Source organism: Dermacentor silvarum, chromosome 2 (genome assembly GCF_013339745.2).
Source record: "Dermacentor silvarum isolate Dsil-2018 chromosome 2, BIME_Dsil_1.4, whole genome shotgun sequence".
NCBI classification, from domain to species: Eukaryota; Metazoa; Arthropoda; class Arachnida; order Ixodida; family Ixodidae; genus Dermacentor; species Dermacentor silvarum.
The window spans coordinates 206,777,934-206,792,924 of record NC_051155.1 but is presented as its reverse complement, the minus strand read 5'-3'; the positions used below and the strand labels follow the sequence as shown (position 1 = coordinate 206,792,924).

The window sequence follows — 14,991 nt, the reverse complement described above, 5'->3', positions numbered from 1 at the left end:
AAAGATCTTCTACCTCTTCATAAATATAACTGCAATTACAGAATGGGATGCCAAATGAAGGGAAGCGCAGTAGAGGACAGCAGATAATTAGGTGATTTGAAGAAATTTGGAAATTTGCAATCATAGGATGCAATGAGCTGTATTTATTTCTTGAAACTTACGTCACTGATTCCAGTGTGCCAGTAGTGACGGAAGTTCCTTCGCGTATTTTGAAAGTAAGTTGACATGGATACAGAGACAAGAAAAGCTTTTATCTTGAAAGAGAATGAAAAGTGTGCGCATACGAATACGGAGGGAAGAGAGAGATAGAATATGTCCCATTTGAAGCGGCGGCACTTATTACGGGGCCTCTTCAACAACAGAATTCGCCTGCAGGAAATCTGCCGGCGTCTTCTGAAGCTGACATTCGTGTGATGAGCGAGATTCTTCAAAACCTCATTTTTACACGGGATACGCAGGCATCTTCATTACAGCGTCTGCGCACGTTGAACGAACTGAAGTTGGTTGCAAGAAGCTTTAATTAAAAGCCTTGTATTGGCTACCGCAGCCCTAGGGCATACGTAGGAGCGGAAGCATTAGCGGCTTCTTTGTCGTCCACTTCCGGCTGCTGAGGTTGGCTGCTCGCGCACTGTGCCTCGTGCCCGAGGCAACGCGCAGTTCGAGCCCCGTGTCTTTCACTGCACTGTGCACAAGCAGCGTGAGGCGAAAGAAGAACGGGACGATTCTCAACCTCGGGGCTTCATAGCGTGCATAGAGGGAGAACGAGACTACAAGATGGAAGACCCCAGCGTGTTCTTCGGGCGCAGCGGCGGTGTCAGCGGTGGCGCACGCCGCGTCCTTCAACGGGCTTTTCGAGACGGTTCACTGGTGCCAGTTGTGTCGGTCGCCATCATACTGGGCATAATGGTAACCATGGCCGTCATGTTTCAGGTGGGTGCGCCGAAGAAGTAACAAAATAACTAACTAGATGATGCTGGCGTAGCTTCATGACCATCAAAACGCGAAAACATCCAGGACGGCCTCTCGTCCTGTGTTCTTCAGCCATCCTGTATCGCTCTCGTGTTTTAAAAATTGAAGTCTTAAAGAGGTTATAAAAGGCACATATTCATTGTAACCATGACTCAAGTACCGCGCCGAGCAACTCACTTTTCACAACCACAACTCAAGCCTGTAGTACCCTGCGTTCTCATCCGATTCCTCGAAACAGCACGGTGCGCTTCTAAACATCGGTAAGCCGATGCGAAGGACTTGCTTGACATGATCGGGCCTCGCCAACGTCAGCCTCTTACGATGAGGCATCCCTGCCTCATATTACGTCTCGTAGTACGGAGCAAGCAATTGGTCCATATATTCTCGTATGCTACACGGCGTCACAGCTGGCGTAACGGCTGCTTCACTCTGTGTAATCTAAGTGCTGCAACTAATTCTTCTTCCTCTTGAAATTCGCTGAATCAAACTGATTACGGCTGCTAACACGGGAGTACACATCAGACAGACCAAGGCGCGAACCTACCAACTGATTTATTGAATAAAAAAAACTTACTCAAGCATAACTAAATTTCGAAAGAACTGCTGACATTGTCCGTTGTATTGAAAAGATGTGCTAGGGAAACAGTGATGGCGCTGAGCATAATACCCCATGAATACTAGCGTAACAAGACAGGGACTAAAAGAACACAGGACCACGCTAGTCCATTACCTCTGCTCGTATGGTCTGAGCATACGGGCAGAGGTTGACAACACGCCAGCGTACCTTCTACCTCGCTCACGGCACCCGAGATCAAGATGGAAAAAAAAAGGTCACGTAAACAAAGACTCAAACACCTTGTGATAGTTACTCATTCATTACATCCACTGTTGTGCCATGAGTTCCATTTCCAGGCTTTCCCTGTCTTTCCTTTTTTTTGTCATCTTAGTAGTCTGGGTACTTTCACATGCTATGTTGATTGCAGCCCACATAAGGCCAACATTTAATTAACAATAAACCAGTTGGTAGCTTGCACCTTGTTGTCCTGTCTGGTATGTACTCTCGGGCTAGTAGCCGTGCTGAATTTCACTCAGTGAATTACAAGATGAACGAACACAACTAGTCTAGTTTCTCCCTTTACTCAACTTAGAAGTCTTGACAACGGGACCGACATGCATAGACTAAGATCGTGAAACTTGCAGGTGTACCTCGTGAGGAAAATTTCCACGCGCAGCGGCAGCGAAGTCAGCTGGAAGATCTTCAAGCCGTGGCGCAGTGCCGAGCAGAAGTACGCGGGGAGGCACAGTGCGCAGTCCAGTCGCGTCGAATCGTTGTCCCACTCGGACAGCGATCCGCTCGACGTCGAGCTCGACGAGCGACCGCCGGATTTTCCCGGCAAACCTAGGTGCGCAGTCCGCAACTAGCCCAGGTGATAACTTGACATTAGGTGAAGCGCTGACGCATACTTAAACGCAAGTATCGTCGCAGCGCAAGTGATGCAGTAGTAAAGCACAGTGTCGTAGTTAGGCGTTTAAGAGAGATAGCTCTTACCGTTCCCTAACTTTCTCGTATATGTGTGGCATCGCGACTAACGAGTATCGTAACCTGCTAGGCAGGTTGTGCTAAAGTAAAGCAGCGGCGACTTCACGCGGGTACCCGCTCACAGCAAAAATATACTATGGTGTCTATACTTCTGAACACCCATCGCTGGTGATTAGTGCACCTTTACGTGCACTTAAGACGACGTGGAAATTTGATCGCCCAAGAGTCACTGAGATGTATACATAATAGTCAATTGGTTTGATGTCACAGGTGAGCACAGGGGTTATAAGAGACGCAGTAGCGGATGACTCCGGATTAATTTCTGACCCATTGGAGTGCTTTAACGTGCACATAAATCTAAACACAGGAACGCTCTTGTGTTTCGATCGAAAGCTTGCGAAAGCAAGGCGAAAACCCTATTAACTGCAAGAAATGTTTGGTCTCTGAACCTTTCACATATTTTATCCTTTACACAGCGCGTTAATAATGGTCATGAGTGGTGTTCCATACGTTCCTTCTTAATATAGACGCAAGCATTGGCTGTCAATTAACAGCCACCACAAAGGCAGCGTCATGCATCGCGACTCTTCACCCTTTTTAGCCCATTTCCATTACGTTGAGTGGCCAGCGTATAGTTCCGCATGCAGTTTGCGGCCAAATCAAAATGGGGCCCCAATGTGTCTGTTTATCTTGACTTGATGGGCTTTATTGAAATTAAATCAATGCATGTTCATTTCTAACAAAAATTTTCATTGAATAAGCGAACCTCCCGGAATACACGTGACCTCGTTTATCTGTTCATACAATGATTTGCGCACTGGTACTATCGATCATCCAGGGAGCGCGGTCGAACCGAATAACGGTCGTCTCGTTGGTGTCCCTACCACACTTCAAATGCGACATTATAGAGCAAATCCGCTTCAAAGACACGCGTATTGTTCGTCTCGGACGCCAAGTAGAAAGAGTGTATCAGCAAGTGGTGGTAAAAGGTGCAGTGCGGTGATCAATCTTCTAGCTGGCTCACCCATTCGCAGGCACTCGATGCTGGGCAACAGCTTCTACCTGGGCGAGCAGAAGAGCTTCTGCCTGTTCAACTCCAAGAACTCGGGCCTGTTTCGGCATGGCGTCGTGTACAACCTGAGCAGCTTCCCCTATCACCTTTGCACGCACGCCATCTACTACAGTGCCAGCGTCGACGGCGCCAACAGCCTGCAGGCCTCCAACGTCGAAGTTGACCTACTACAGGTATGCGCACGCAGTAGCAAACCCTTCTTCATTCACGGAAAGGGGGTATTGAAAGCAGAAAACAAATTAGAAACGAGTGCGGCAAAATGACTTTCTTAGTATTTAGTTCAGTGGAAAAAGGCAAAACTTAAATGACAGCCGACCGTTCGGCATTGACTTTCTTCGTGACAAACATGAGAGATGACTTTGTTGCGTAACGTAAAATACAGCTTTGTAGACCAGCAGTTATCGGAAGCTCTTGTGCAGGAAAAAAAAACATGTTATAGTTTGCAATGCTGAATTTCCGAATTGCTACCCGAGTTAACCTGGTTAAGTTAACTTACCCCATTTCGCAGTGTACCGAGCGCATGCAGGGTCATGATGTAAACTGAAAGTTCCTGCCTTTTCGCTGTTCAGGAAGCGCAGTATGTACCCATTTAACTTTTAGTAGTGTATTTTTTTCTTAAGCATCTTTAAACTTATAGGGCCAGTTGGCCTTGCATCACAGGTGAATCGCAGCGGATTACACAAGGGACGACCAAAGAAACGGGACACACAAGGCGCTGTGTGCCTCGTTTCTGCGGTCGCCCCTTGTCTAGAGCGCTGTGATTTTAAACATTCATTTGAACTTGGCGGCACCGCCTATTTCTGAGATATTATGTCTGCTGTGGCTTGGACCCGCAGTTGAAATAATGATTTACAGAATATGACACCCGAAAAATGAGAATTAAGAAACAGATCGACGACGCAAGAAACAACTACCGACCGATTTATTAATTATATAAATTCGCAGGCCTTCCTGTGAAATTTTGAGATAGTCCCGGAGATAACAATGTGGTGTTTCCCTCAATGATGAACGACCTCGTGCATATATGCTGATACAGCAATGCTCTCTGGCATTGTCACTATAACTCACGGCAAGAAAACTTTGAGCTAGTGAATAAGCAATCAGCAGTGCGTTTCCAATCGACGATTAATGCTCACGCATGTCGCTATCCCCACCTCTATGTTCACCACTGGTTCAGAGGAAATGGAATTGTCTAATGCAAGGTTTAAAGCAGCATATTCGTCGCGTTTTCCCTGCTTGGCTTCATCCTATCTGCCTGCGTAGCGTCGCCAACGGCCGACTTCAATTACTTGTTCACAGAATGCCTTCGGCAAGTTCCCGGGTCTCAAGTCCGGCAACCCGTTCCTGCGGGTCTTCATAGGAGTGGACGACGACTCGAGCGTGCACCGCATCTCGCACGACGCCGAGTCCGTGGTCAACTTCACGCTCAAGGCGCTGCGCTGGGTCATCGAGAAGCGCTACGACGGCATATTCTTGCGTTGGTCGCCTCCTCTCAAAGAAGGTGCTTCGCAGTTCCCCGCCCTCGTCTCCCACATGGTCAGGACATTCAAGAGGGTTCGCGGTCTCTCCGTCGGCGTAGTAGTCCCGCTCACTTCCGGCGGGAGAGACTTCTACGCCGACGTGGGACACCTGCTCAACGTCCTCGAGCCGTACTCTATGCTTGTCGATCCCCTCACGGCTGATTCAGAAGGTTCCGGAGACGCCAACTCGTACTTCCGGAGCTTCTTTCCGTACACGGCGGACAGCATCGCCAAGTACCGCGACTTCTTCGCTCGCACAGTGGAGACAGAGAGAACCAAGTACCGGTACATTTGCTACCCGGTGTCGATAGCCGGCTACTCCCTGGCGCTCGAAGACTTCGCGGCCAGCTCCGGGGGTTCCAGGAGCCGAAGGTCATCGCCACCGAGTATCGCCGATTTCCAAGTGAAATCTGGCTTGGCCGTGACCCCCTACGATGCGACGTGCGCCACCGCCACTGATTTAAGGTAAACATAAAAGCGTCTGTGGTGCCTTGGCCCTGTGTTTTGTTGAAACATGACGCGTATAAGAAATTGACCACGGCAGTAATTCGAGCTAATTGACCTGTCATACTGGGATTATAAGTAGTGATAAAAAGAGAAGAGCAGACGCATGACCTTATGTCTGTCCTTGTCTTCTCAGTGCTATCTAGAATCCACATGTAATAAATCAAGCTAAACGGTAACAACTTACGATTTCAGCGAGAATCTGAACGGTAAAAGTGCTTTGGTGAACGAAAAATAGGTCATCCGCCTCTCTGCAGTTGAATGCCGCATAGAGGCGGATGCCAATCGGGCCAGGGACAACTATCAGACTGGAGAAGCAGCGATAATGACGGGTCCGACAGGGAGCCTAGCGAATAGCAGCCAGCAGCAGAATTAGTCGATAACTCGAAGCGCAAGAAATTAAAGCAATTTACCAAACAAATCTGCTCCGTGAAAATTCGCAAGTCGGTGGTGGGTTTATTAAATCAACATTTCATCATCTGCCCGATTGGAAGATAAAATTTTCTTTCTTTGCGAGATTGACAACTGTTCGCGGGGGCGGTGTTCTGTAAGAGTCTACCTAGTGGACGGTCCATTTCGGCGGCCGTTGATTCGCTGCTTCTTGACGTGCAGGAAGGTGCCAGCCAGTCACCTTCCTGCACGTCAAGCAGCAGCGAATCAACGGCCGCCGAAATGGACCGTCCACTAGGTAGACTCTTACAGAACACCGCCCCTGGTTATCCTCGTGTAACTAAACTCAAGCGTTGAAGCAATCGTGACTTCGATTCACCCTCGTAAATGCTGAAGGGAGTCGTAGCAATACTTCAGCGTAGTTACCACATGGCGTTTGACCTCTTGTGTGTTAATTTGTCGTATGGCTGACACCCTTATGTTGTAATGCTGTAAAAAAGTTTATTCTGCGCGACAGTGAGTTCAATTTTCACCTCGGATGAGAAAAGCCATATTTGAAAACTGTATTAATTCTACTATCTGGCGAGCACCACAACATCTGACACGAGAGTTTGACAGCGACAGCTAGTAAGCTTTATTTCATGCAGTTTTTGTGTCCACTGTCTCAGGCATCATCATGTTGACTAGACACAAAATGTCGCCAAAAATGAAAACTTCATTTGTCACTATCAAGGATTTATTCTTAGCCCTTAAGGGTGAGCGCGTTATCTACGAGGCAAATCAGCACACTTAACGGTGAAAACTTTTTTTACTGTATAGGCTAAAAGAAAAAAAAACGAAAGAAAGAAAGAACAAATCGACTTTACGGGAAATGTTCGATTTTATTCCTTCTTTTGCGTTTTCTTATGTAAAAACACAAGACATTTCTAGATAGTAAGTTCACGAACCAACTGCGATTTAAAAATCCTACACAGACGACTCAAACATGCAACCATGGCAAATTCGGCTAACGACATATAGTACATATCGATTACTTATTGGTTTCGGCACGATTATGTGTGCTATTTCATTATTTACTGCCAAAGAGAAGGCGAAGTTTACGAAAACAAATAAATACGTGTTTGTTTTTTCTCCCGCTGCTTTTTTTTTCGGCCTTACGATGAAACGAACTAACATAGATCGATGTTGATTTATCTCAACATGCTTTACTTATCCGCATTCCTGTTTAGAATTAAATAAGCATTCAGTAAATCAAATGGGCCGTAACATCAGACCACGAATCAACATACCTCGCTTTTTTTCATTTAATTCTTGTTTCTTTCAATATTAATTGCCCGTAGCAACATACCTACATTACACTTCATGGACTGTATTAGTCGAATAGGCGGACATTACTGGAGCGAGACTTCGAAATAAACAGTTAACAAAGTTAACGAAATAAACTAACAAAATTTTGCCTAACCTTTAATCGAATCACTTTAGGACACATAATGCAATTTACAAATTCTAGCTGGTGAGTCCACAAGGCATTATCCGCTTATAAATTCAAAGACTTACGCTAGCTTCAACGTATCCGATCCCAACTAGGCAACGAAATGCATCGCCATTCGTGCTATATTTGCTATGCACTGCTTTAGAAAATGTGTTTTGGTTAAAAAATGCAACTAAAACAAAAGTAGATGTTGCGCAAGTTTGAAGGTCGTTATCTCAATACTAGTGCTAGCTTGAAAATTTGCTCCGAGTGCACGCGCCTTGTGAACTCACCGTTGTTTTCAATTGCAACACGCGCCTGAAAGGGACTAATTAAAACGGTAATTGCAGATTAGGCAAACGTCGGCTGTGATTTCTCATTAAATTAATGTCGGCCTTCTCGAGTAATCTGCCGCAGGGTTAAGAATTGTGCAATCTTCCACAGTTGATGTCACAGAAAAACTTTGTTGGGAAGCGACAGCCACACCATACGTATGTCTGACGCAGTTTCGACACGACATGACCCGGTGTCGGCGCGAGCATTTTACCATTTGCCCTTCGACATAGAATCTCTGAGGCTACAATTTTACGCTTAGCGATGACTGCGTCCTGATCCGAACTTAACAATCTTCTGTGTGGGTATTAGTGAAACTAATAATCTCTAGTACCTGGATAGGTATTCCTGTTCTGATCACAGTTTGATTATTGCGAAGCATGAAGCGTATGTACTCGCACAAGGTGGTAACACGGCGAAAATACTTCAGAGGTTCCCTGAACCACCCAAGTTCTCTTAGCACACAGTCCCAGTACAGTCTCTCGTTGCATCCAGTACACAAACCCTGCAGTGCACTGGATACATTTAGGTGTGACCATGACACCATTTACCAGAATTGCAGAATGAGCGATGAAATATCGAAGGAGTTAAACTTTTTTGTGTGGGCTCGTTGCGTTCCTGCGTTTTTGTGAATTCCATACTCTACGTTCGTTCGTGCCGTCGCCGTTGCCCTGACGTCCCGTATGCGACAGCGCATGCGCGGCACGCGCGCCGGGTGTTGGTGACAGGGTACCGAACTGGAACTGAACTAAAACCAAAAACAAAGAAAACGGTTTTTTTTTTTTTTTTTTTTTTTTTTTTTTTTTTTTTTTTTTTTTTTTTTACGCGAAACGGAAATAATCCGAAACGTTACGCTTTTTTCCACTCCGGTACAAAATCAAAAAGATTAACGTAACGGTTTTCGCTTCAGGTCAGCCACCTTCTCCAGGGCTCTTTCATCCATGCTTTGTCCGAACTTGCGGATTGACCATGCTGCATCATCTGTAAATGTACACGAGAGCTTCTTGTCACTTTAGGAGTGCATGGAAGCACCAATAGTTTGGTTTTCAGCGTGTCGTGTCGGAACGCTATCGCATGTTAGTAATAAACTCGTGGGTGGTCGAAATCGGTGACCTTCATATAGCTATCTGGTGGTGGTTGACCTATATATGTATAATCGCGGATATAAGTCAGTGGTCGCTTTTGATCCCACTGTTATGTAAGCTGGTGTTGGTGCCATAGGAATAACGTGTTGCTTCGGAGGTCAGTTTCCGCAACGTGATTTTTTAACCACTTGCGACCTGAAAATATCAGTGCGCGTACTCTTTTTTATGCTTCCGCTATAACTTAGGAACACCATCAAAGAGCACCGATCAAAATGTTGTCCAAAATTACTTTATGCTGATTCCCGCAAGACAATTGTTTGCGGTTTCCCTGTAAATATGTCAAGGTTGCGCACATAAAGACAAGCCAGCTGAAACCATTATTTTTTTTCGCTGTCATTGAGTGAACTCTGTTCATGTGTCTGGGCGCGTGACACCACGCATTCAGTAAGAGAATCTTTACTGCAATTTATGCTGCCCATAAAACTACAAGGTTTACCTTTCGTAATATTCTAACACATATTCTAATGCCTCTTTTTAAGGAAGGGGGAGGAGGGGAGGGGGGGGGTGGCCTGCATGTTTCGAATGGTTGCCATTCGATGCCCGATCTCATAATCCTTTCGGCCTATATATTTGCAGGGCGAACGAGAGCATACGGCTTAAGTTCGTCGTGCTGGCGGCCCGCAAGTCCCAATGGGTCGCGTACCAGGACAAGAACAGCTTGGTGCAGCTCCTGGAAGCGCTCCGGCAGGTAACCGGCGGTGCACCCTGCTTGGGCGTCTGGGATCCAGAATGGGACGATATTTCCGGCCACTGCACCACCCAGGGAGCTAAGCCGGAGCCGTATCCTCTCACCAAGACGATCTTCACGGAAAGACATCGAGCGCCGCACATTTCCACTACGAATTGACACATCACCGGCGACATTTATGAAATTAAAACAGTTTCTACTATCATTGTTGGTTGTTTATAACAAAATGTAGTTCAATTATGTTTGTTTTGTAAAACATTTAGTATTTTTAAATATTTTGGGCGGCGATCTATTGTGCATATTTAATTTAAGACACGCATGTTCCCCTAGTTTATGTATTGCAAGAGTGGCAGCACAAGCCTTCATGAACGTGACGTTTCTGGCAGTTTGGTTATTGTAGCGTAACCGAGAGAAGGGAAGGACTACGTGGTAGCAGGACTGAGGCTAGTTAAGGTCCGAGAACCCACTAGTCCTCACAAGCTAAGCCGAACGTTGCATTGCTCAAGCCTGTAGTTCTCATCGATCATAGTAGTTGGTGTGGTGATAATGGTAACGGGTACTCCTCTGCTCATGTGTCTACAGACGACAGTTATACGGCCAGTTCAAGCTGTCTGAAATACAGTTATAGTGCTAAATATTACTGGACACGCACAGGTTCTTTGCGTTAATTTACGACTTTGCTGATGCTACAGAGAGCGAGAAAGAGGTAATTTATTAGAAAGGCAGAGAGGTCGGCCTAAGCTAGCACGCTTTGGCCTGCTACTCTGCTCAGGGCAAAAAAGGAAAGGGGACAAAAAAAAGCGGGATGAAAGATGATGAGTACGGAGGCGGTACAAATTAGGTTTCCTTCTTCTACATGCAATGAAAATCTTGTTGTTATGCTCTGACAATGTGGAGACCAAACTAAAGTAGGACTGCTAGTTACTTGAGATTATATTCGCTCAAACAGCATATATAGCATTCCATTTTACGACATAAGAACAAGTCATTGCTCTTATATAGCGATCCAGATTCAGATTCAGATTTGGAGACCAAATTAACGTAGTACTACCTAGTACTTCAGATTATTTTCGCCCAAATAGCATAGCATTCTATTTTACGACATTAAAACAAAGCATTGCTCTTACTCGTATATAGTGATCCAGAGTCAGATTCAGATTTGGAGACCAAACTAACGTAGGACTACTAGTTACTTCAGATTATATTCGCTCAAATAGCATATATATAGCATTCTATTTTACGACATAAGAACAAATCATTGCTTTTAAGTATATAGCGATCCAATAAGAGTGTAGCGTAGGCTCTGAAGCACGAATGACTAAGACGACGACGAGATGCGCAGGTATAGCCTCGAGGCCATGAGCTGGCCGCGCGAGCACGAGCAGAAGAAGAAGGCGCTTCGAAGGGAACGGCCGCGAACACGGCCAGCTCCGAGCCACGCGTACTGGAACCCGATTGGGACACCGGCGAACGGCGGCAGCCTGGCAGGCCCGCGAGTTCCCCGCCAGCCATGGAGGCACCAGCCGCGGTGGCGAGGCTGCCCAACCACCGCGTTGTGCAGCGCCTCGCGCCGCCGCCCCGACCGCCCCCGGCGCCGGACGAGCAAGCGGACGCGCTCACCTCCACCGTCTGCGTCGCGCTCACCCTCGTAGTAATGTTCGCCCTGATGGTGACGCTTCAAATCTACCTCGTGGAATCGTCCACTATCCAGGACTTACTCGGCTTTAATATGAGCTTCAACCCCGATACACTGTTCGTTTCCAACGCCACGAGCCAGCCACGACCGCCTGCCACTGCCAGCGCCAGGACACCGCGCATCAAGACGACAGTTTCTTCGCCGGGCCGCAAGACCGCGTCGTCACGACACAAGGGCCTCGGTGCGGGGCAGCTTGGCGACCCGCCGACGCGCGGAAGCGTCCGCGCCATCGAGCCGCAATCCACGGCAGCTGAGGAGGCGCCCACCACCACAACTCCGGCATCTTACACGCTCTGGCCGGACGTGATGTACCACCGGTACCGGTCAGTGTGCATGTACAAGGCACGACGCAAGACGCGCTCGCGGGCCGGCCGCAACTTCGGCATCGACGTCCTCCCCTACCACCTGTGCACAGACGCCGTGTACTGCTGCGCCGGCATCAACGCGTCCGACGCCACCATCAAACCGGGCGACGCGACGGTGGACGTCTTCCGGCACGGCTGGCGCAAATTCAGTCAGCTAAAGAGCAAGAACTCCTTCCTTCGCATCTGGATTGCGGTGGGCGGTCGAGACGGGGGTGAAGCGAGTGAGGAGGACCGGGGCGCCTACAGCAAGATAACGCGCGAGGAATCACTCGCGTCACTGTTCGTGGCGAACGCGGTCGACTGGCTCGAGGCGCAGTCCTTCGACGGCCTGATGCTCTACTGGAAATTCCCGGAGATTCACGAGATGAACGGGCTCATCGACCTGCTGCGCATCATGCGCGCATCATTCCGGCGCCTGGACCATTCCGTGGGCGTCATCGTGCCACTCGACCACCGGCTGCGCGAGCGCTTCGACATGCGCGATCTGGTCGATCTCATGGACGACTACAGCATCCTCGTCGACCCCACCGAGCCCGTGCCGCCCACCTACGGAAAGACGGCCCTCAAGTGGACTCAGGACGTCGTTGAGCGCTACGCCGAGGCCTTCCGCGAGACGCAGTACACGGTTCGCGGCCATCGCCGCAGCGGACGCTTCCAGCTCTGCTACCCTCTCGACGTCACGTCCACGTCGTACACGTTGTTTGCCACCGACGCCGAAGACAACACGACCGACGAAGGCGTCGAGTCCTCGGGTCCCGGACAGGAAGGCCGCAGCACGCGTTCGCCGGGCCGACTCGCCTACGACGAGCTGTGCCTTCGACATCGCTGGGACGCGACGCAAGACCGTCCGTACTGCCGGGTGGCTCTGTACGGGAACCAGTGGATCTCGCACCCGACGCCTCCCTCGCTCGAGGCGTTCGTGCGAGCGCTCATGAAGGTGACCGGCGGCACCCGATGCCTAGGCATCTGGGACCCCTTCTGGGACGATTTTGCCGGACACTGCGGCCAAGGGACTTATCCCTTGGTCCAAACTATTTTCAATACGGAGCGCGCTATAGAGAAGGCGACGAGGCGCCCACGCGCCACGAACAATACCGGTCGCGGCTGAAGGGACACGCTTGAGCAGTGTTTGCTCATCCAGACTTGTTCACCCGAGCGCCTGCGCGCGCATCTTGCAATGCGTTATTTTTTGTTTTCCTTGAATATTTTGTTATGTTTGCTTCCGCAAGATTTTTGATTTCTGCCATGACTTGAGTAAAAGCATACAGCATCTTAACGACAAAAAAATGTCAAATGACTTACGCAAAGATATTAGTGTTGAATGTCATAACATTCTATCGGATAGCAATTGCTGAAGTTTAAAGCTCCGAACACACGAGCAATAAGCCTCTTTCCTGTTCCAACAAACTGTCCGCATGCAATCCTTGCAGTGATGTATAAAAGTGCTTCATGGAGGCAATTTAGAACCAATATGACAGCTCTGTTGCACCACTTTGTTATTTCCATATATAGTTAATGCACTGCATGCAACTCATTCATTCATTCATTCATTCAGGCAGGCAGCTGCAAACTATTTTTGAGGAATAGCACGAGAAGTAGTGCAGTACTACACAGCTTGGACCAATAAACTAATATTTTAAAACGTTTGCTGCTTTGTTCAGGCACTTTAGACCTTAGCCAGAACATACGTTCAAGCAGCGTTTATTGCCAATTCAAGAGCAGTAGAAGTTGGGCCTCAAATGCAGAGCGTGTCAACAAAAGGGGGAGCGGGGAATAGTCCAGGAATCGATCTGTTCCAATAAACGTGACAAGTTCAAATAAAGGAAGAAATACTGCCGAATAAATACATCAAGAAAAAATACTTGTAATAAGAAAACATCGTTCAAAGAGGGGGAAAATCGATTTGGGGCAGAAGGTATTTGAAAGTTACATGGTGAACGTTTCAAATACGTAGCAAAGTGAATACTGCATTATAAATATATATGTGGCTGATACTCAAAGCCTACGCCTATTCTTAAAATTCTTATGGGCCGGTGTCGATGCACAAACGTTTGGTTGTTTTTCAGTGCTTGCCTCTGCGCCCGTCATGAGTAAGGCCAGTAATCATGAGTATCGTAAACGTTGGAGGGAACATCCGATAAACAAGACTTTCGGCTAACGCGGGCTGATGTTTCTTGCTTAGCATTAGTCGGAACTCGAATGAATGAACACGGCCTCAAGCGTTTAACAGCTGTTTAGCACTGATTTGTTGCAATGTTACTGAAATAAATACAGTTACTATGAAAAGAAATGGGTGCGAAGCTAACTTGTAGTGCACATCAATTGTTTATTGCTTCTTTGCTTGCTTTGTTTCAAATCGCCCTTTATTTGGCTAAATTGCAGTAATTACCGTCTGCGTCTGTGGAGACCTATGATTCACAGTTGTTTCAATGGTCTTACAAAAGACGTATTGATCAGGCTGTCTTCGGGCTGCTGTAAACATTACGCTGTAAACAATGCGCACACATCTGTCACGAGCTCGCGAGCACACATCTGTCACGGGAACATATAACTTTTTTAAGCTTGCGGCGCATCGATTTTTTGACAATGATTGAATTGAATTGAATTCTGGGGTTTTACATGCCCAAACCACGATTTGTTTATGAGAGACGCCGTAGTGGGGGACTCCTGAATAATTTTGATCACCAGTGAGATCTTTAACGTGCCCCAAATGCACGGGAGACGGGCGTTTTTGCACCTCGCCCCCATCGAAATGCGGCCGCCGCGGCAGGGATTCGATCCCGCGAACCACGTGCTTATAGCAGCGCAACACCACTAGCCGCTAAGCCACCGCGGCGGGTTTGAAGACGATTGGCGACCTCAATACGATTAGCAATTTTTCCGATAACTGATGTGTAGTTGGTGATGGGGATATGTTTTATATGTTATGGTCATTATTATGATCAATATTCTATCATCATACAATGTCCCCATGGCATTATGGCAAACTTATGGGCACATCATAGTAGACAGAACAAGTGACAATCTTGGTACTAAACATAATGCCGAATAATACCGCGTCACAGTATATCTTGTATAGCTGAAACTGTAGCAACCCCTCCTATCCGTGGTGCCCTGGTTGCAACGTTGTTGCAATGACCGTCTACCAAGCGGCCGCGCTCGACGCGGAAGTGTCTGTTGCGGATGGGACGCTATCACTTTAACATATGTAAGGCTACATACGCCTTGTGTCACCTTGGCACATTCATTCTGTAGGACTGACGAAGAATTTGCACATATCAATATCACATACGCAATG

The 14,991-nt window shown here is 47.6% G+C and overlaps 2 protein-coding genes across 2 annotated transcripts; both read left to right on the top strand.

Annotated features, from left to right (window-relative positions):
• Positions 1-684: 684 nt before the first annotated feature.
• Positions 685-9,824, top strand: LOC119442490 (uncharacterized). The gene is made up of 5 exons (XM_037707390.2): positions 685-930; positions 2,170-2,372; positions 3,544-3,754; positions 4,881-5,566; positions 9,521-9,824. Exons 1-5 carry the CDS (start codon positions 775-777, stop codon positions 9,789-9,791), a joined length of 1,527 nt encoding a protein of 508 aa, XP_037563318.1. The 5' UTR covers positions 685-774; the 3' UTR covers positions 9,792-9,824.
• Positions 9,825-11,090: 1,266 nt separating this feature from the next.
• LOC119442489 (probable chitinase 10) lies at positions 11,091-12,915 on the top strand. Its single transcript, XM_037707389.2, has one exon. The coding sequence runs from the start codon at positions 11,143-11,145 to the stop codon at positions 12,799-12,801; it is 1,659 nt and encodes a 552-aa protein (XP_037563317.1). The 5' UTR covers positions 11,091-11,142; the 3' UTR covers positions 12,802-12,915.
• Positions 12,916-14,991: the final 2,076 nt, after the last annotated feature.

Excerpts from the sequence above, each read along its gene's own strand:
- LOC119442490 (XM_037707390.2), top strand. The coding sequence starts at position 775 with ATGGAAGACCCCAGCGTGTTCTTCGGGCGCAGCGGCGGTGTCAGCGGT. Across the intron at positions 3,755-4,880 it reads TCGAAGTTGACCTACTACAG|AATGCCTTCGGCAAGTTCCC; the intron begins GTATGCGCACGC and ends ACTTGTTCACAG. Across the intron at positions 5,567-9,520 it reads GCCACCGCCACTGATTTAAG|GGCGAACGAGAGCATACGGC; the intron begins GTAAACATAAAA and ends ATATATTTGCAG.
- LOC119442489 (XM_037707389.2), top strand. The coding sequence starts at position 11,143 with ATGGAGGCACCAGCCGCGGTGGCGAGGCTGCCCAACCACCGCGTTGTG.